The 18588-nt window shown below is 59.0% G+C and overlaps 2 protein-coding genes across 10 annotated transcripts; one reads left to right on the top strand and one right to left on the bottom strand.

Moving 5' to 3' along the window:
* Positions 1 to 1379: 1379 nt before the first annotated feature.
* On the top strand, positions 1380 to 14838 carry CDK11B (cyclin dependent kinase 11B). Of its 6 annotated transcripts, none has more exons than XM_064494186.1 (21): positions 1380 to 1483; positions 2195 to 2318; positions 3016 to 3131; positions 4086 to 4213; positions 4944 to 5082; positions 5234 to 5368; positions 9350 to 9486; positions 9698 to 9820; positions 10106 to 10201; positions 10285 to 10446; positions 10627 to 10692; positions 11176 to 11351; positions 11957 to 12047; positions 12713 to 12834; positions 12930 to 13035; positions 13268 to 13389; positions 13597 to 13704; positions 13781 to 13897; positions 14006 to 14154; positions 14238 to 14427; positions 14521 to 14838. In XM_064494186.1, exons 2-21 carry the CDS (start codon positions 2208 to 2210, stop codon positions 14611 to 14613), a joined length of 2487 nt encoding a protein of 828 aa, XP_064350256.1. In that variant the 5' UTR covers positions 1380 to 1483; positions 2195 to 2207; the 3' UTR covers positions 14614 to 14838. The 6 variants fall into 6 exon arrangements, with proteins under 6 accessions (XP_064350256.1, XP_064350257.1, XP_064350258.1 ...); XM_064494187.1 differs by having other exon boundaries at positions 10288 to 10446; XM_064494188.1 differs by having other exon boundaries at positions 5234 to 5311.
* An 819-nt stretch (positions 14839 to 15657) lies between these two features.
* MMP23B (matrix metallopeptidase 23B) lies at positions 15658 to 18339 on the bottom strand. Of its 4 annotated transcripts, none has more exons than XM_064494194.1 (8): positions 17793 to 18101; positions 17339 to 17475; positions 17117 to 17256; positions 16885 to 17052; positions 16359 to 16523; positions 16173 to 16283; positions 15964 to 16093; positions 15658 to 15877 (listed from the first exon to the last, which is right to left on the bottom strand). In XM_064494194.1, the coding sequence occupies exons 1-8, from the start codon at positions 17949 to 17951 to the stop codon at positions 15703 to 15705; spliced, it is 1185 nt and encodes a 394-aa protein (XP_064350264.1). In that variant the 5' UTR covers positions 17952 to 18101; the 3' UTR covers positions 15658 to 15702. The 4 variants fall into 4 exon arrangements, with proteins under 4 accessions (XP_064350264.1, XP_064350265.1, XP_064350262.1 ...); XM_064494195.1 differs by having other exon boundaries at positions 15964 to 16090; positions 17793 to 18099; XM_064494192.1 differs by lacking the exon at positions 15658 to 15877 and having other exon boundaries at positions 16024 to 16090; positions 16359 to 17052; positions 17793 to 18338.
* Positions 18340 to 18588: the final 249 nt, after the last annotated feature.

The following is an 18588-nucleotide window of genomic DNA, read 5'->3' on the forward strand; positions in this document are numbered from 1 at the left end:
CATGCTAAGCACACACCGTATTACTTAAGCCATACCCTCTCCCCTACAAGGTGGTTGCTTACTGCCTTCACCCATTTTCAGCATGGAGTTTAAAAAAAAAAAAAATGAAAGTTTTTTTCCCGTTACCAAGAACTCAGGAAGTAAAACAAGAGCTTGGATAAACGTTTCCTTCCAGGGGGAGAAAAAAAATTCCAATTCCATGCACCCTTTTTGTGCCCTGATTATTGTCACATTCTACATTTTGGTGAGAGACAAGGTGGGCTAGAGGCACTTGGGTGGTTAAAGAATTTAGCAAAGATGAAGAATGAGAATAGTGTTTATTGGGTTACACTGCCACAGAAAACAGTAGGCCACATGGGCGAGAGGTACCTGTGTGAACGCTGCGGGCCAGCTGTTGGAGTGTTTTATAAGGCTGGGTTACAAGGTCCCTGATCAACTTGTGCACAAGGCTCTGAGTGGTTGTGAGGTAAGTTTAGGGTCCGAGAAGGGCGGTGGGTCTGTTTCTGACTGACAAAGTGGGCTGAAACAAGCCAGCCTGAGCTGTTAGATGGGGCATGACCTAGGACTTTGTTAGTGCAAACACACCCGGTAAAGTGTGTATCCCTTTATCTGTTACGGGACGGACATCTGAGAGCCCAGGAATGGAGGGTAGGTAGGGCTCGTTGGATTTTGAAGGACGCCCGTTGGGCCCACACATTTCCCATTTCAGGTCCAGCAGATGTGAGTGAACGTTTATCTTCCATTCTCTTTTCAGAGATTCAGATTGTTGGATTACCAATTTTCTGTGATCACTTAAAACCACAAAGGTCCCAGAAAACCTGAGCTAGGGAAGAGGCCTTCCTCATTCCACGACCCTCAGCATGTTTGAGGCGGAACCTTGGGAGCTCGGGTCTTTAAAACCTTTGCAGGCAAATGTGAGGAAGCGCCAAGCGTGAGGAACCGCCTGTGAACGCGCCCTGCCCGGCTTTGCAGAAGCTTCAGCCAGATGCGTGGCTGCGGGGACAAGACTTTCTTTTCCTTTTCGGAAAACTGAGTCAACCGCAGCATCACTGGGGTCCTTTCTCGGCGCAGGGCTCCCCTGGGCCACAGGCCAGCAACCGGGGAGAAGCCCGAGGCGGGGACTGGAGGGCGGCGGCGCGGGACCGGCCCCGGGGGTCCCCGACGTCCTCAGGCTCCGAGGGACGAGGGCGGCGGCGGCAGGGGAGGCGGGCGGGGGGCGGGGGGCGGGGGGCGGGGCGGGGCTCCCCACCAGGATTCGCCCCAACCCGGCGCGCCGGATGTCGTCACCCGTAAGCGTCGATCCGGGTGGTGACGCAAGGCGCGAGCCAAGCGCTCCGCTCCAGTCCGGAACAGGCGGCGGCCGCGGGCTGCCCTGTTTCGTCATCATCCCGCGCCGACGCAGGAAGTGACGACACTCCTGGCGCGCGCCGGGCGCTGTTTCTCCTCAGGCTCCGAGACCGGCGGCGGCGGCGGCGGCGCAGGGGTAAGCGGCGGCGGCGGCGGCGGCGGCGGCGGGGCGGGCGGCCGGGGGGCGCGGCCGGCTCACCCGAGCTCTCGGATCCCGGCGGGCCTCGCGCGCGGGCCGGGCGACACTCCCCGCTTCCGCGTCCCATCTCGCCCCGCGCGGAACTCGGGGTTGAGTTGAGGGGGCGGCGAGCCCAGACACTCCCCAAGTCCCCTTGCGGGGCCGAACCCCGGTTAGCGCGACTGAACCCAGAGACCGGGAAAGTGCGGCCCGCTCTTCGGGAGCGCCCACAGAGCGCCCCCCACCGCCGGCCCTCGTGTCCTGCGATGCGGCCGCAGCCGTCAGGCGGGCGAGGGGCTCACGCAGCCCAAGTGGTACTTATAGTGAATCCCGCTGATGGCAGAAACAGTACTAGGGGAGTGCCAGGTGCTGAGCTCCGAGCTCTACCCGCATGGTCTCACTTTATCCCCAGACGATGCTGCCATCAGGTGGTGGTCTTGGCCGTTACGGAGTGGTACCTGAGCCGAAGTGCCTTGGCCTAGGTCGGACGGACGGGAATGACAGGAAAGAGACTTGAGTCCAAGCGGTCAATTTTCAGAGCCCATCGCTCGTAACGACGCTTTGTACTGAAGCGCTCAGAAGTGACGCGGCCGAAGTGTTTGGAGACAGCATAGCATCAAACTGTGGCGCTGTGTCCTGACGCAGTTTGAATTCTTTTTCTTTTTGCAGTGTTTTAACTCAAATGGGTGATGAAAAGGACTCTTGGAAAGTGAAAACTTTAGATGAAATTCTCCAGGAGAAGAAACGACGGAAGGAACAAGAGGAGAAAGCAGAGATAAAACGCTTAAAAAACGTAAGCCCTGTTTTTTAAGTAAGTGGGTTTTTATAAGGAGATTTAATTTTTTTACCCTCGTTTTTCCATTAGAACAACGCTTCTTCGGTGAAGTTCTTTTGTACTTCCAAATGTTTCAGGTGAGCCCAAAATCTGTTTCAAAAATTAACAGAAACCTTGGGATACTCAGTTTACGTTGAAGACGGATGGATAACATACTAAAGCTGCATGCAGATGATCGTGTCTGTATGGAGAATCAAGTACTTTGGGTCTAAAATCATTAGCACAGTTGGACTGATTTTTCTCATTTCTTCATCCTGTTCATGATGCCATTTCCAAGTATTTTTAGTATAATAGGACGTTGCCTTGAGGTTAATGTTAACATTTTATGTCTTTTATAAGTACCTTGTGAGACAGTGCAAAGTATTTGGTGTGTAAGGTATGCTTTTAGGCTCAGTTTTGGCTCATATAAAGAACTAACATACTTGGCATAGAATCTAACATACTTTGCCATGTATAATGGCTTTAAATTTCTCAAGTTCTGGGTAACAGAGCTATAATTCTGATGTAATGGAATTTGAATGAAAGGTTTCTGTATTTTATAACATCGGTCCATTCAAAGTGTATGTGAAAGTTTGTTTTTGGATGTTTGCAAGGTTTGAGTATCATTAAAAATATGCTTATCTGTGAGGAAAATTACTTTCTCCTTACTTCTTAGTCTGATGACCGGGATTCCAAGCGGGATTCCCTTGAGGAAGGGGAGCTGAGGGACCACCGCATGGAGATAACAATAAGGAACTCACCCTACAGAAGAGAGGACTCCATGGAAGACAGGTGAGGAGAGGCATGCTGGGCTCCTCTGAGAGGTGGCTGGGGCCCCACTGCAGGGTTGTGGTACTGGCTGGTCCCTCTCAGTGTTACTTTAGAAGTTTGTAGTCGTGATCTGTGGTTTACCTCACAGTCAGAATGAGATCCTGTGCAGGGCCGGTTATCGCCTCACCCCTGTCATGAAAGGACTGAGTGTGTTCCTTTCTTTGTGCTTATTCTTCAGTCACGTCTGCACCATGTACATGGTGCTTTAAAATGATTTTGCTGAATGTTTGTGGTGTTTATAAAATGATGACTGCCTAAAATTTTGTACAGATAAACCAAAGTACTTGTGAAAGATACCTGAGCCAGGCCTTGGCACAGAAGTGTCCCTGCTGAGGTCCATGTGTCCTGGGCCGTGTTGTCTCCTCACTTGTTTCCTCCTGTGTCCATCGTCAAGCAATTAAAAACAACCTAACCAGAAATTAAGGCAAAAAGGCATCAGGGTGTGAATTCTCCCAAGGTTTTGGTTATGTAGTATTTGAAGATTGTTGTTGAATGACCTTTTGAGATCATTAAGTTTGATTAAAATGGTGGGACCTTCTTTAACAACTTTATTGAGGTATAAATAACAAACTGCACATATTGAAGTGTGTTGTTTGATCCGGTTTTGTATAATTACCTGTAAAACTGTCACCACCATCATGATGATGAACCTGCCTATCACAGCCTATGGTTCCTCAGAGATTTCAGTTCCATGTATCACTGATTCCCCACATGCACTTTTCCTCTGAATCTGTGTCTAACATACAGTTTGGGCTTATGTTTCATAATTAACAAATTCTTTTAAATGACGGTTGAGACTCAACTTTATTCACATCTGAGCCTTTGTTTCTGCGGGTTCGAGAAGCTTCACCATAGCCACATGCTCCCAGCCTGACTTTCTCAAGCATGATGTGATGCTGTGGTGTCTTGTTTCAGAGGAGAGGAGGATGATTCTTTGGCTATCAAACCACCCCAGCAAATGTCTCGAAAGGAGAAAGCTCACCACAGGAAAGACGAAAAGAGAAAAGAGAAACGGAGGCACCGTAGTCATTCAGCAGAAGGGGGTACAGAGCATTTGTTTTCTTTCCTGTTATATTGAAATGTGGTCTGTTTCTGTTTTCATAATCTGGCACAGTTGAAAGAGAAGAGAATGAAATTTTAGCTGAAAGCATGAATTTATTGTAGGTCATTCTGAGTAGGCATTTCATTTTCCTTCTGGTGTGTTTTCCCCTCATTACATCGTTTTGGGGTAGTTTGTCTACGTAGAAAATTGTCTTAATTCAACAAGGGAAAACACACTCTTCAGTGCTCAATTGCTTTAAGAAACAGGTGCTTGGTAAAGTCCAAGTAATGGGTTTGATCTCAGACCAGGATAAAGAGCTCCGTGGGTGTGTTGGGGAAACTGGACCTGGGGCCTGAGGTAAATCTCACAGGTAAATGCGGTTGGTTGACTTGGCTTATAACGTGATATAGAAACCCACTGAAAAGAGCTAAGCATTGTCCTGTATTCTTTATGAATGATGATTTTTTAAAATTATGAAATTAATAGTCTAATTAGTTTATTCAGGAGAGAGTTTAGAAGGAGAAGCTGAAAATCACAGTTCTACTCAGTGATTATCACATTTTTTTTTTCTTAATTGGGGGCTTACCGTACAGGGTCTTCACTTCTTTTGTTTCTAACATGAAGTCATGACTGTCTCCAAGCCATTACTTAGGTATTTCTCTTCTCACTGGGCATTTCTGAGTTGGGTTTCTGGAGGCTGAGTGCCCTAGCGCGAGCCCGTGTCTCTGCAGGGAAGCACGCCAGGGCGAAGGAGAAGGAAAGGGAGCACGAGCGCCGCAAGCGGCACCGCGAGGAGCAGGACAAGGCGCGGCGGGAGTGGGAGCGGCAGAAGAGGCGGGAGCTGGCGCGGGAGCACTCCCGGAGGGAGAGGTGAGCACGGGCGCCGGTGGTGGGGGGGGGGTGGGGGGGCTAGCCACACGTGTCCTGAAGCAGCCGAGTTCTCTGCATCTTGAAGACGAGTGAATGTGAGTCGATGGAGAGAGATTCAGGAAGGGAGGAGATCCGTGTCTCTGTCCTCCAGGTGGAGGCTGGTCAGGGCTGCTCAGGAGCCGGACTGGCGGGGCCCGACTCACGGCAGAGACCTGTGTCAGCGTGTGAGGTGGGACTGCGGGCACGGTGACACCGGAGGCAGCTTGGGTCCCGGCGGAGTTGCGATGTGAGGGATGAAGGTTGGGCTGGGCGGGCAGCGGTGGGGAGGAGAGGGTAGGGAGAGGGTCTTCCTACACGTGGTGGCGGGTGGCGGGGGAGGTGAGGCGCTGTCCGCACCGCTGAGCCCAGCGCATCGGGTTGGGAGGGGCCGCCCCGTGGGAGGGGGACCAGTGCTGCTCTCAGGTCCTTGGGGCGTGCCTTGGAGCTGCAGTCCCCATATGTAGGTTCTGACACAGTGAGTGGTGTGGGGTGCTGCCGTCCGTTCACTCACCAGGTATTTACTGTGTGCCTCCTCTGCACAGGCCTGTTTTAGGGGGTCTTGTCCAGGGAGGCTGATGGGTGTGTGCTTAGATTCTCTGGGGTCACGGCGGAAGTAGACTGTGGCTCCCCCAGACAAAGAGGAGAAGTAACAAGGGAAATCTGAAAGGCCGTGAAATGGCCCAGGAGCTGGGCCTTGGTCTGCAGGGCTCGGATTCCCAGGAGGGGACATCTGTTTAGCCCCAGGTCGCTTCTCCGTGGCTCAGGTATGAATGCTAAGGCCACCTCTGTGTGCTGAGTTTGTTTCCAGAGAGTTTGGGAGCTGGGCTGCTGCAAGGAAGGAAAAGCAGGTGCCAGCATTCTCAGCAGCGAGGATGGAACAGCTGGGTATGTAAAGGAGGTGGAAGAGGAGCCTTGGTTCTCAGGACACAGGGCATGTGTGAGATGAGGCCAAGAGGCAGAGGTCTGAGACCACAGCGAGGCCATCAGAGCTGTCACAGGCCCAGGTTCGCTGCTCATGCATGAAACATTGCTGGGCTGTCCTCTGTCCGGTGTGGTCTGGTCTCACAGTGGTGCAGACACAGTGGTGACCCCAAGAAAGCCAAGCATGAAAATAAAAAGCAGCACACGATAAAGTACAGCAGTGACCCCTTCTCAAGGGAAGCACGAGTTCACAGCCCCAGCCCCACAGGCTCCTAGGCCGATAGGAGCAACTGGGAGGGAGATCAGGCTGCAGAGCTGCTGCAGTACGTCATCTGAAACGTCCCATTTCTAACAAAGTTCTGAGCCATATAAAGAAATAAGGAGGTGTTAAGGAAGAAACGCATCAGTAAAAACTGTGTTCCGGATTTAGCAAAGACCTGGAAGCAAGGAACTTGAAGGTGGAGGAATGGAAATTATGCATTGTGAAGAACAGAGAGAAAAAAAGACTGAAGAGTGAACAGAGCCTCCAGACCTGGGGGGCAGCCCCCACTGTACCAGCAGCGGTGTGACAGCCGTCTTGGGGGAGGAGAGCCAGGGGCACTGAGGCTTTTTTAAAGTAACAGTCGCAACTTCCCAACTTTGATGAAAGACGTTTATCTCCGTATCCAGGAAGCTCAGTGAGCCTCAAGTAGGGTAAGTAAAGAGTCACATCATGGTCAGACGGGTGAAACCCAGTGAGAAATTCGAGAAAGGAGCAGCGAAGGGCTGGCATAGGGGCCCAGTGCTGTTGGTGGGGGCTTCTTAGGAACAACGGGGTCAGAGGGCAGGGAGCCTGCCCCCCAGGAATTCTGTGTTCAGCAAAACTGCTCTCCAGGAGTGGGCAAATAAAGACCTTCCTGTATGAACAGACAGGGACTCACCGTCAGCAAAGCCCGCCTTCCAAGAAATACCCAGGAAGACGTTTGGGCTGAATGAAGTGACACCATGGGAAGAGGCAGCTCGGGGACGGCTGAAGTGCAGGCTGACACAGAGTCTGTGACTGACTCTTCTCACGTCTTGTCCTCTACGAGAGACACGAGTGCATGAGGACAGTCGTTATGAATGCACCATGAGGCCGTGTGTGTAGACGGCACCGAGGGGGTAGGAGGGGCTCTGTGGGGCAGTTTCTGCGTTTTCCCAGAATTAACCTGTTAAGATGCGTCATGTGATCTCTAGAGCAACCTCTAGGAAAATAACTTGTAAAAATAGTCCACAGAGGGGTTAGAATGGTATACTAAGAATCCTTATTTAAACCAAAAACAGGGAGAAACAAAGGGACAAAAACAGAAAACAAAGAGAAAGAAAAATTCAGCCACATCCATAATTGTATTAAATGTGAAACAGTCTGGGTGCCCCAGACAAGGGAGAGCTTGTCAGAAGAGCAAGATCCCGTCTGTGCCATCTGGAGAGGGACATCTTAGAGCCACAGACAAGAAAGTTTGGAAGAAAGGATGGAAACGCTGCGAGAGGGCTTGAGTGGCTATGCTAATGTCAGACAAAACAAACGTCACGACAGATGCTAAGAGCAGAGGCCTTCAAGAGAGCAAGAAGGTAGAGCAGGAAGGTCCAACAGTGAGCAGTGTCCATGCACCTGGCAGTGGAGCCCAGACGTCTCTGAAGCAAGAGCTGACAGGACTGAGTGGAGAAGCAGTTGGATTATAGCTGGAACCGCCAGTTCCCCGCACCAATTGTCCGTGGAACAACCAGAGAGAATCAGCGAGGGTGCAGGAAGTTTGGGAAGTCCTACCAGCCAGGTCAGTCTCGCTGTCCGGCGCACGCAGCACATGTGTCGCGCCAGGGCCCTGGGATGCCTCTCAGCAGAGAGCTGTGCCAGACCATGTGACAAGTCTCACTTAAAAGAGTTGAGGGGGAGGGGATAGCTCAGTGGAAGAGCATGTGCCCAGCATGCATGAAGTTGGGTTCAATCCCCAGCACCTCCATTTGAATAAGCAAATAAACCTAATTACTCCCTTAAAATTAAAAAGAAAAGTTGAGATACAAAAAGTAGGCCCTCTTCCACAGAAGAATTAAATTAAAAATTGGCAACAGGAGGAAACCCAGGGAAATCCTTTAGTGTCTGGGATCCAGCAGCCCGCCTCTGAATAACCCATGGCCCAGTGAAGACACTTCAGGGAAGAAACACACTTTGAACTAAATGAGAACAAAGACGGTGCGTCGGGCCCTGGGGCCGGGCTGCAGCTGTACTTAGTGTGGCGCGCTTGGCTTCAAGCCCCGAAACCAGACAGGGAAGTTGTCAAGTCAGTAACCTAACCTTTTACCCGAAGAAACCAGGAATAAAAGGAAAGCAGACTTGACCCAAAGCAAGTAGAAGAAACATCCGGGAGACGCAGAGTGGCCAGAAAGCTTAGGGGTGAGGGGGTGGTCGCTTCTGGCGGCAGCGTGGTCAGTGGGTGATGGGAACGTTCTGAAACTGGCTTGTGACGCAGCAAGTCACGAGGAATCACATGCACTAGTTGAGTTTCTTAGGCAAGTTACATGTCCACTTGTATTTGGGGGTAGTGTGAACTCATAGGCAAACAGCGCATGGACCCCAGGAGTCGTGGTCTGGCCCCTGAGGTGGTGACGTCCACGTGGTCAGTGCTGGCTCAGCCCTGGCCCTCTCACCGAAGCTTGTGCTCGTTTCTGTGTGTGTGACGGTCCTTATGTTCCAGCGTGTCAGCTTTTCAGGTCGCATCTGGCCTTACCTCTTCGGGGACTGAAGAGTTGACTGGGTTGAGTGTTTATTCGTCGGCTGCCTGGCCACCCATTCCGGTCCCTGAGATTGCCTGTCCCCAGCACGACACCTCACCGCCTTCTGCCTATCTGTCCCCAAGAGGGCTGAGCTGGGGGGGGGGTGTGCCCGGGGCTCCGGGGAGGAGGGCAGGCCGGCTGGCCTGTCTGCGGCTCCCCTGCCCCACCTTCCCCAAGTGGGCATTCCCACCCCTTTGTAGCCCAAGAAAATGTACCTCCCTCTAAGGGGATTTAAACTCTGCTCTCAGGTGTCCTTGGGGAAATTCTTGCGGAGTCTGGTAGAACTACCTAACAGGTGCCTGGAGCCGGTGGGGTTTTTGTGCCTCACAGGCGGAGCTGCCTTGTCCCCCTACTTCACTGTCTCCGGCGTGGCTCTTCAGGATCTGGGCTCCCAGGACACGTGGACACCCACAGCCTGCTCTTAAAAGCCCTTTGGAGTTTATAAGTTGAAGCAGGAGTGTGGGGAGCACAGGAGACAACTTACGTTCTGGGGAAAGTCAGTGTGTGCTTGTTCCAGGGACCGCCTGGAGCAGCTGGAGAGGAAGCGGGAGCGCGAGCGCAAGCTGCGGGAGCAGCAGAAGGAGCAGCGGGAGCAGAAGGAGCGGGAGCGGCGGGCGGAGGAGCGGCGCAAGGAGCGGGAGGCCCGGAGGGAAGGTGAGGGCGCCCGGCCTGCTGGCGATCGGGCCCAGCTGGAAGCGGCAGGTTCTTGGCCTTCCTCTTTGACCAGTGGATGGCAGTCTGAGGGCCCAGGGCGCTCGGGGCAGCTACCCGGCCCAGCCCAGCGCCGTTGGAAGTGTACAGGCAGCGGGGGGCACAAGGGGTCCTGGAAAGGCAGCGCCGTCTCTGTCCTGCTGTGTGTGTGCAGGGTCTGCACATCACCGAGCCCTGAGGGAGGACTATGGCGACAAAGTGAAGGCCAGCCACTGGAGCCGGAGCCCCCTCCGGCCGCCTCGCGAGCGCTTCGAGCTGGGGGAAGGCCGGAAGCCCGGTGAGTGTCATGGCCGGTCTTCACGGGGGAGCATGAGCGCAGAGCCGTGCTACCTCCTTGCCACACTGAACAGGCCGAGGCACGGGGGCCGCGCCGTGCGGATCTGTGGGAAGTCAGTTTCTTGCTGAAACGCTGTCACTTGTCCCTGAAGAGGCGTCTCCCACCTCCAGGCCTGCGGAGGCGCTGTTTTCAGACAAACTGGCGTCAGATTTGTGTGAAAAGCACCATCTGATGTTTGCTTGACAACATGTCCCCACGTTCACCTTCAGTGGTTTGTTTCATCAGTAAAAGAAGAGAAGACGGAAGAGAGAGACCTGCTGTCTGACCTGCAGGACGTTAGCGACAGTGAGAGGAAGACCAGCTCGGCCGAGTCCTCGTCGGGTAACCGCCCTTGCCGGGCCCCGCTGCACTGCTGCCGCCGGAGGGAGGGAGGCCGCCGGGCCACCTGGGTTCTCTTCCCACAGCAGAGTCGGGGTCTGGTTCGGAGGAGGAGGAGGAGGAGGAGGAGGAGGAGGAGGGGAGCAGCAGTGAGGAGTCGGAGGAGGAGGAGGAGGAGGAAGAAGAAGAGGAGGAGGAGGAGGAGGAGACGGGGAGCAACTCCGAGGACGCATCTGCACAGTCGGCAGGTGAGAGCGAGGCCCCTCAATCTCATGGGAGCCTGGAAACCACAGAAAACAGTTTGAAGTCTGAGTAAAAACACTTCCCAGTTGAAAGCGCCTGCTCTGGGACACACGTGGCACCCCAGGGTTGACCACCGGAGGTGCTTCTGCTTGTGGGGTCTAAGCTGCTGCCTGTGTCTCTTGCAGAAGAAGTGAGTGAGGAGGAAATGAGCGAAGATGAGGAGCGAGAGGGCGAGAACCACGTCCTCGTCGGTACGAGGCCTGCGTGCTCAGTGAGCATGGCTGGGCGGGGACTACTGTCCGAGGACATGCTGCCCCAGAGGCCGCGGCGAGCACCCATGCTGGTGGTCCCAAGACTCTGCCCCATGCTTGGCACTTGTGCCTTGGTAGCTGGCATCCCTTAGAGGAACAATGCTGACCGCATGCCATCCTGGGGGCTGCTGGGCTTGGACACGGAGGGATCTGCCAGCTCAGCTCTGACCGCAGGGCCCTCCCTGGCCTGGGGCTGGTGTGGCCTCTGCAGGCAGCCAGCTGTACGCCGGGCCAGTAGTGATGAGTTCTGGGCAGGCCTGAGATGCTATGCCGTCTGTCCCGGGTGGTGGGTCGCAGAGCCCATGTGTGGCTCTTGGGGTGCCCCCCCATGTGGCTCCTTCATGGGCTCACTGTTTCCTCAGAACAGGACTTGGTTGTGACACTTGCTGGTTCCTGGTTCCATGATGGGTTTCACTCTTGAAGTTCCAGAGTCACGATTTGACCGGGATTCTGGGGAGAGTGAAGAAGGGGAAGAGGAGGCGGGTGAGGGCACCCCACACAGCAGTGCCCTCACCGAAGGAGAGTTCGTGCCCGACTCGCCGGCCTTGTCGCCCATTGAGCTCAAGCAGGAGCTGCCCAAGTACCTGCCCGCCCTGCAGGTCAGGCACCTGCCCACCGCTAGCCTGGCTGTGCTGTGTTGGTCACGGATGGGGCCGCCGCCCTCTGCGTGTCTGTGATCATAGTCTGGCCTCTTGTCGAGCTGCATGGGTGGGAGGACAGCTCCTGTGAGCGCAGCCAGGACGCCCACGAGGGGCTGCACGCACAGGAGGCAGGGAGACTGGCAGTGGCCGGGCATGCAGTCACTTCTACTCAGCCTGGGCTGAGTGGGCAGCTGCCGTCCGTTGCCCTGTCGCCATGTGGGGGTCGTAGGGCAGTGGTGGGAGTCGGCCCGTGCCCTGCTGGGGAGCGGCTGGGAGGGACTGGGCAGGAGTCGTGCAGCAGGCAGGGTGCGCCACAGGCCCTCCTGCGCTGGCGCCGTCTCAGGATGAGTGCCTGGGGGGGTGCCCGCGCTGGCTTTTGTCCACGTTGGGTGTATTTCAGGATAAAGGGCACGTGCTGACTGAAGGAAGCAGCGGCTGGAGAGCAGAGCTGCTCCTGGCCCACCGTCCACGCACCCTCTGGGCCCTCCCGAGACCTCGTGGTGGGGGTTGGCTGTGGGATGTGACCCCGGCTGCTGCGCCCCCACGCTGGTGCTTCCTCCCAGGGCTGTCGGAGTGTGGAGGAGTTCCAGTGCCTGAACAGGATTGAAGAAGGCACTTATGGGGTGGTGTACAGAGCTAAGGACAAGAAAACAGGTGGGTTGAGTCCCGAGGTGGTCCCTTGTTGGGGGGGGGGGCGCGTGGGGCAGGAACTGGGTGGTCCAGAGTCCCAGCCAGCCCCTCAGGCCCCCACACCAGCTCCAGGAGGGAGGTGGGGTGTCCTGCCTGTGTCGTGGCCAGCTGGTGGGGGCTGAGATCTCAGCTGGGGCCGTCCTGGGCCCTGGCACCTCCAGTGTTAAGGTCATGGGACACAGTTCCCTACTATCCTAGAAGTTGCCCCTCCCCTGGTGCTGGGCGTCAGCTTGGCCTTACCTGACTGGCGCACACCTGAGCCACCGACCTCTTGGTACCTCCGGAGGTCACAGGTCAGCCTGGCCATCAGACTCTGCTGCTCGGTTGCAACCTCAGGCCACTCACTCCCCAGACGGTGTGGAGTCCACCTGGCCGGGCCTGAGAGCCACCAGGGCATCGGTCTTGAGTGCCGGCACCTGAGCAGGTGTGTGAGCCGTGGGTTGGCGCTCTCCCAGCCCTGCGGCCAGGCTCTGAAGAATCAGAGAGCCCGTTGGGGACCCTGAGTGCCGTGGATGCCATTTGGGGTGTCGAGGTTTGCTGTCTGTGACCACGGAGGGAGACAGTGGTGAACAGAAGAGTGTTGGTGGGAGGGTGTTTCTCAGTACTTGTCTTTAAACTGCTTTCTTCAGATGAGATCGTGGCTCTGAAGCGGCTGAAGATGGAGAAGGAGAAGGAGGGCTTCCCCATCACGTCACTGCGGGAGATCAACACCATCCTCAAGGCACAGCACCCCAACATCGTCACTGTCAGGGTGAGGGCTGGGCTCCGGGTGTCAGGGGGAGCCGGGGAGCCAGGCAGCAGGCTGGCCTGGGCGCCGGTGTCACCGGGCCCGCGGTTGTTTCCCAGGAAATAGTCGTGGGCAGCAACATGGACAAGATCTACATCGTGATGAACTACGTGGAACACGACCTCAAGAGCCTCATGGAGACCATGAAGCAGCCGTTTCTGCCAGGTGGGCCTCCTGCAGGCCTTAGTCCTACAGTGTGGCCCTGACCCCGACCCCAAGGGGTGTCCCTCCCCCGGGCCACTGGTGACGTCCCTGGGGCAGAAGGAGCGTGACCTCCGACTCTGACCCTTTGTACCATGTGGGCGAGAGTACCCGTGCCCTGGGCTGGGACGCCTGGTGGCTGCTGGGGTGTTGAGTGACCCACGGGGCCGGCCCTTGCTGACCTGTCTCCGTGCAGGGGAGGTGAAGACCCTGATGATCCAGCTGCTGCGCGGCGTGAAGCACCTGCACGACAACTGGATCCTGCACCGCGACCTCAAGACATCCAACCTGCTGCTGAGCCACGCAGGCATCCTCAAGGTGAGCCCACGCCCCCGCCCGGCCCCCGCCCTCGAGGTGAGCCCACGCCCCCGCCCGGCCCCCGTCCTCGAGATGAGCCCACGCCCCCGCCCGGCCCCCGCCCTCGAGGTGAGCCCGCCCCCTGCCTGGCCCCCATCCTCGGCCAGCGCCCCCAGGCCAGCTCAGAGGGCCCAGCTCCCAGCTGCAGCCCACCGTTTATCCCTGAAGGTGGGGGACTTCGGGCTGGCACGGGAGTACGGGTCTCCTCTGAAGGCCTACACCCCAGTTGTTGTGACCCTGTGGTACCGCGCCCCAGAGCTGCTGCTGGGCGCCAAGGTGAGTGTGGGTGAGCAGGAACCAGCCCTGGGCCCGGGCGACCTGCCAGCCCCCTGAGTGCACCCTGGTCTCTCAGGAGTACTCCACGGCCGTGGACATGTGGTCGGTGGGCTGCATCTTTGGGGAGCTGCTGACTCAGAAGCCACTGTTTCCTGGGAAGTCGGAAATCGATCAGATCAACAAAGTGTTCAAGGTGGGTCTGGGGCACCGCCTGCAGGTGCCCACTAGGCCGTGTGGGGGCGCTGCAGGCCACTACCCCTCCCTGCCGGGCCTGGCTGTTTGAGACATCCCCCTCTTTTAGGACCTGGGGACCCCCAGTGAGAAAATCTGGCCTGGCTACAATGACCTCCCTGCCGTCAAGAAGATGACCTTCACCGAGTACCCATATAACAATCTCCGCAAGCGTTTCGGGGCCCTGCTCTCAGACCAGGGCTTCGACCTCATGAACAAGTGCGTGTGGGCGGGGGTCGCCTGTCCCTGGGCCCTCCCCCAGCCCCACCCCGCGGTGGCCCCAACTGCCCTTGTTCTCCCAGGTTCCTGACCTACTTCCCTGGGCGGAGGGTCAACGCAGAGGACGGCCTCAAGCACGAATATTTCCGAGAGACCCCCCTCCCCATCGACCCCTCCATGTTCCCCACGTGGCCGGCCAAGAGTGAACAGCAGAGGGTGAAGCGAGGCACCAGCCCGCGGCCCCCGGAGGGAGGCCTGGGCTACAGCCAGCTGGTGAGGGGCAGGCTGGCCGGGGCGGGAAGGCTCGGGGGGTCCCTGAGGTGGGGCTGGCCCAGCCAGGGCCCCACGCTGCCGCTGTCTCTGCAGGGTGACGACGACCTGAAGGAGACGGGTTTCCACCTCACCACCACCAACCAGGGTGCCTCAGCCGCCGGCCCAGGGTTCAGCCTGAAGTTCTGAGCTTCAGAGTGGACGCCAGACCCACCCTGGGGAGTGCCGACCGACGGCCCAGCTGGGACCAGGGCAGACGTTGGAGGCGGCATCTGGGTCCACCTAGGTCCTGCCCTGACTGGACGCGGCGGCTGCCAGCCTCAAGTCAGACTGCTGGTCCTGTTGGGTCTCCGCATTTTGTTTTTATTTCATCTAGGCTTGTAAATTTGTAGAATTAAATCACATTTTCCTTGTTGTGGGAGGAAAGGCTGTATTTTTTCAGAGGTATTGGACCTTCCCTGCAAGGAGAGGGCGGGCGTCCGTACTCCCTCGCACACAACCACGGTGACTGCTGGGGGCCAGGCCGGTCCGGTGCTGGCCGCGACTGGGGACTGAGCTGTGGGGGTTTTACTCTGTACCGTTCAGGCTGCAGTTGCCAGGCCTCCTTCCCTCCCCCAGGCCCCCGGAGCTGGGCGTGGCGTGCTCAGCCACAGTGGGTTTTTTGTACAAGGTGGTTACACGTTTTAAGATGTAGTAAAATACTCTTGGAGGAAAGATCTGGAATGTCCTTCTTTCAGCCACTGGCCCTGCACCGGGTCCTGGGCTAGTGCTGCCTGGGAGGGGAGGTGGGAGCAAGGGGGGGCCTCTGATCCCACGTGGGCCCGGCTCCTGCCACCAGCAAGTCCTTCAGCTCCTGGTCTGGCGGGACAGGGTGTCGCTTCTACAGAGGGGACCCTTGCCACTGCCCACACCAAGCTAGTCCCTTCTGTTGGGGTCCCCAGCCTGGTCCCCTCCTCCTGCTGAGGGCGTCCCCCAACCCCTGACCTGCTGTGCTCGGGGAGGCCAGGCAGCCATAGCAGCCCCCACCCTGGCTCAGCTTCCTGCCTCATTCTGGGCCTCAGCGGACCCGCTTGCAGGCTCCGTCTGCAGAAGCCCTTCCTGGCCTGTCTCCGGGGCCTGTGTTCTCCCCGCAAGGAACTATGCAGGGAAGTCGGGGTGTCCTGGCCTCAGGCTCCCTGCTCCGTGGGCGCAAGACCGGCCACCCACCCTCCCAAGAAAGGGCGCGGAGACGTCAGAGAGAAAGGGCTTTATCAGCAGCCTCAGCCTGCCGGAGGGGCCTCAGCTCCGCACGCGGACTCGCCAGGAGTAGGTGCTGAGCACGCGCTGCCGCCGGCGCACCACGCAGGTGTAGGTGCCCTCGTTGACAGCGTTGGCGATGATGCTCAGGTGCGCCTCGCCCAGCGCCAGGTAGCCGGGGTAGGAGAACTCCAGGGGCTCCTGGTCCTTGTACCAGCTGTGGGGAGGTGGAGCGCTGGGCAGGGTCCCGTCCCCGCCCCCGCCGCCCACCCTTGGGCGCCCCGGTGGGGGGGGGTCACTCACTACACTTTGCCTTTCTTATGGAGGATCTTCTGGCCACAGCGGAAGGTCACGTTCCTACCCTCCGGCACCAGCCGGGTTTTGGTCCTGGGGGGCGGGGCGGTGGCGGCCACCGTGGGGAAGGGGAACTCTGCTTGGGCGGGGGGAGAGGCCGCCTCAGTGCCTGGCCCACGGCGCAGACCGGGTCGGGGCGGGCACCCGACTGCCCTCACCGTAGCAGAAGTCACAGCTGCTGGGGCACAGCCTCTTCATGAGCCGCTGGCGGGCGTCGCAGAAGCCCCTCCGCGCCCAGGACGCGCACACGAACAGCCGGTCCAGGCAGCCTGCAGGACGGCGGCCGAGTCAGGGCCTGCCCGGCCCCCAGCCCGCCCGCCCGCCCCCTGGCCCGGGGCACTGACCGTAGAGCCGGTGCAGCCCCCACAGCTCGTCCTGTGACAGAGCCTTCCAGCCGCGCAGCGTGGCGTTGAGGTGCATGAGCGCCCGGCCGTGCTGAGAGTGCATCAGGCCCAGCGCGTGGCCGATCTCGTGGGCCGCCACGTGCACCAGGTCGGTGAGCCACACGCCTGCAGGCCCTGCCGGTCAGCGCCTCGGACCCCGGCCCAGCCCTCCTCCCTCCGCCCGCCGGCCTTACTCCCCGCGGCCCGCACATCTGCGGCAGGGCAGGGAGCCTCCCTCGGCGCAGCCATGGGAAGATAAGAATGTTCCAGGCCAGCGAGGCGGTGAGCTGGCCCCCAGGAATGCAGCTCCAGCTCCGGCGGTGTGGGGGTGGGGGGGCTTCAGGCTCCAGGAACCCAGGCCTCCAGGCCTCCTCACAGCCTTCCCCTCCCTGCATGCTTGAGCCCCACTGCAGCCACGACCCCCAAGACCCACCCCCATGCCCATCGTGGTGTGAGGGCCCCCACAGGAGGCCAGGCCGGCCGTCACCTTTCTTCCAGCTGTAGCGCGTGGGGCCCAGGACCCAGTACTCGCTGTCGTCAAAGTGGATTCCGCCGTGCGGGGGGAAGAAGGCGTGGGCCAGCTCGCCCGTGGGGCCGTCGAAGCAGTGGTGCAGCGGGGAGACCAGGCAGTCCGTGTGGTTGACCGGGTAGAAGCCTGGGGGAGCATGGGGCTGAGAGGGGGCCTCGTGGCTGGGCGGGGGCAGGGGCACGGTGCCCACCTATGCGTAGGTCGCTGGGCTGCTCGGGGGCCACCTCGCGGAAGCTGAAGGGGGACACGTCACTCCACATGCGGAAGGCGGCGGCCAGGCCCCGCCGGGTCTCGCTGGGGCTCAGCAGGTTCCTTGGGAAGGAGAGGATCCTGGAGGGGAGGGAGGGGAGTCCAGGTCAGGGGTTGTGGCTAGGCTGCATCGCACCCCATCCCCCCAGGGCCAGGGTCGCACCTGTACGTGAGGTTAAAGTGGTCCCAACGCAGCCTGGCGGGGGTCAGGGTGTAGCGGCGTCTGCGAGGCGCCTGGGGGTGCAGTGGACCAAGGCTCGCGGGGGCTGGGACACCCGCGGGGTGGGGCGCAGCATCTCCCTTCAAGGGAAGCAAGTGCCCATTGGGGAGGCAGCAGGGGCTGGCCCCAAGCCCGAAGATGCCAGGAAAAGGGACTGGAAGGAAATGGGGTGGGGGCCGCACACTCCCGGCAGCGCTGACATTTTCTGGTGTAATACCCGGAGCGGGGTTACTTTAACCAGGAAAAAAAGGTTACTAAAAACAGGCCAGGTCAGAGTGGGCGGGGTTGGAGGCAGATGCTGCCCGCTCCCCCCGCCCCACCAGCGGACACACGACCTCGCCAACACCTGGGCCGCGGAGCCGGGCTGGACCCGCCCGTTTCCCGAGCCCACTCTCACCTGCGCTGCGCTCGCCGCGGGCCGGGCCGCCGGGACCCCCGGCCGGGTCAGCAGCACGAGCGCGGGGAGGAGGCACAGCGCGCCCAGCACGGCTCCGAGCCGGCGGGGCCGGTCGCCGGTCCCCGACGCCTCCGAGGGGACGCAGGCCCCGCGGCCCATGGCGCCTGCGGACTCGCTGTCGGGGCTCGGGGCAGCGGGGAGGCGCTATGGAGGCTCGGGTTACAGCTCTGGGGGGAGGGGGACACGCCCGGCCCTTAAGGGAACCAGCTGGCTGCCTGCTGTTGGGAGCACCCGCCCCCTCCAGCCGCGGGCGCGCGCGGGGACCTGGGCCTGTGGGTCGGTGGCAGTGGCCTGGGCAGGGCCTGCTGGGCGGGGTCACTTGGGGGGGGGTGATGAGGGCCCCCGGACGCCAGGGAATGGACAGAAGCCAAGGGCACAGGCTTATGAAGGGGTAATTAGCTGGGGTCCCCAAACTCGCTGGGGGCTGAATGACTTGGCGGCTTTTCCCCCAAATGGAACCCCCTCAACCACCGGACATAGGAGGAGACCAGGGAGTGGCACCTCCATCCTGGCCAGCTCAGGACACGTTCCCTGGCAGGCACTGGCCTGCCAGGGACCCTGCGAGAGGGGAGGGACGCGGCGGGAGGGGACGTGGCAAGAGAGTACCCGGCTGAGGAAGAGGGAGGCGAGGGGCTGACGCCAGCAGAGGCAAGGCTTGAAGCACCAGGGGGGAGGGGGGCCTGCAAGTGCCAGCGGAGGGACCCCGTGGGGGGCGAGAGGGAAGGGCTCTAAGTGC

Source organism: Camelus dromedarius, chromosome 14 (genome assembly GCF_036321535.1).
Source record: "Camelus dromedarius isolate mCamDro1 chromosome 14, mCamDro1.pat, whole genome shotgun sequence".
Lineage (NCBI taxonomy): Eukaryota > Metazoa > Chordata > Mammalia > Artiodactyla > Camelidae > Camelus > Camelus dromedarius.

Bases quoted from the DNA above. Each gene is read 5' to 3' on its own strand.
- MMP23B (XM_064494192.1), bottom strand. From the start codon at position 17,951: ATGGGCCGCGGGGCCTGCGTCCCCTCGGAGGCGTCGGGGACCGGCGAC. The intron at 17,476-17,792 runs GTGAGAGTGGGC...CTTCCCTTGAAG, and splicing joins CCGCGGCGAGCGCAGCGCAG to GGAGATGCTGCGCCCCACCC. The intron at 17,257-17,338 runs GTGCGACCCTGG...CCTCCCCTCCAG, and splicing joins CACTTTAACCTCACGTACAG to GATCCTCTCCTTCCCAAGGA.
- CDK11B (XM_064494186.1), top strand. From the start codon at position 2,208: ATGGGTGATGAAAAGGACTCTTGGAAAGTGAAAACTTTAGATGAAATT. The intron at 13,390-13,596 runs GTGAGCCCACGC...TTATCCCTGAAG, and splicing joins GCCACGCAGGCATCCTCAAG to GTGGGGGACTTCGGGCTGGC. The intron at 13,705-13,780 runs GTGAGTGTGGGT...CTGGTCTCTCAG, and splicing joins AGCTGCTGCTGGGCGCCAAG to GAGTACTCCACGGCCGTGGA.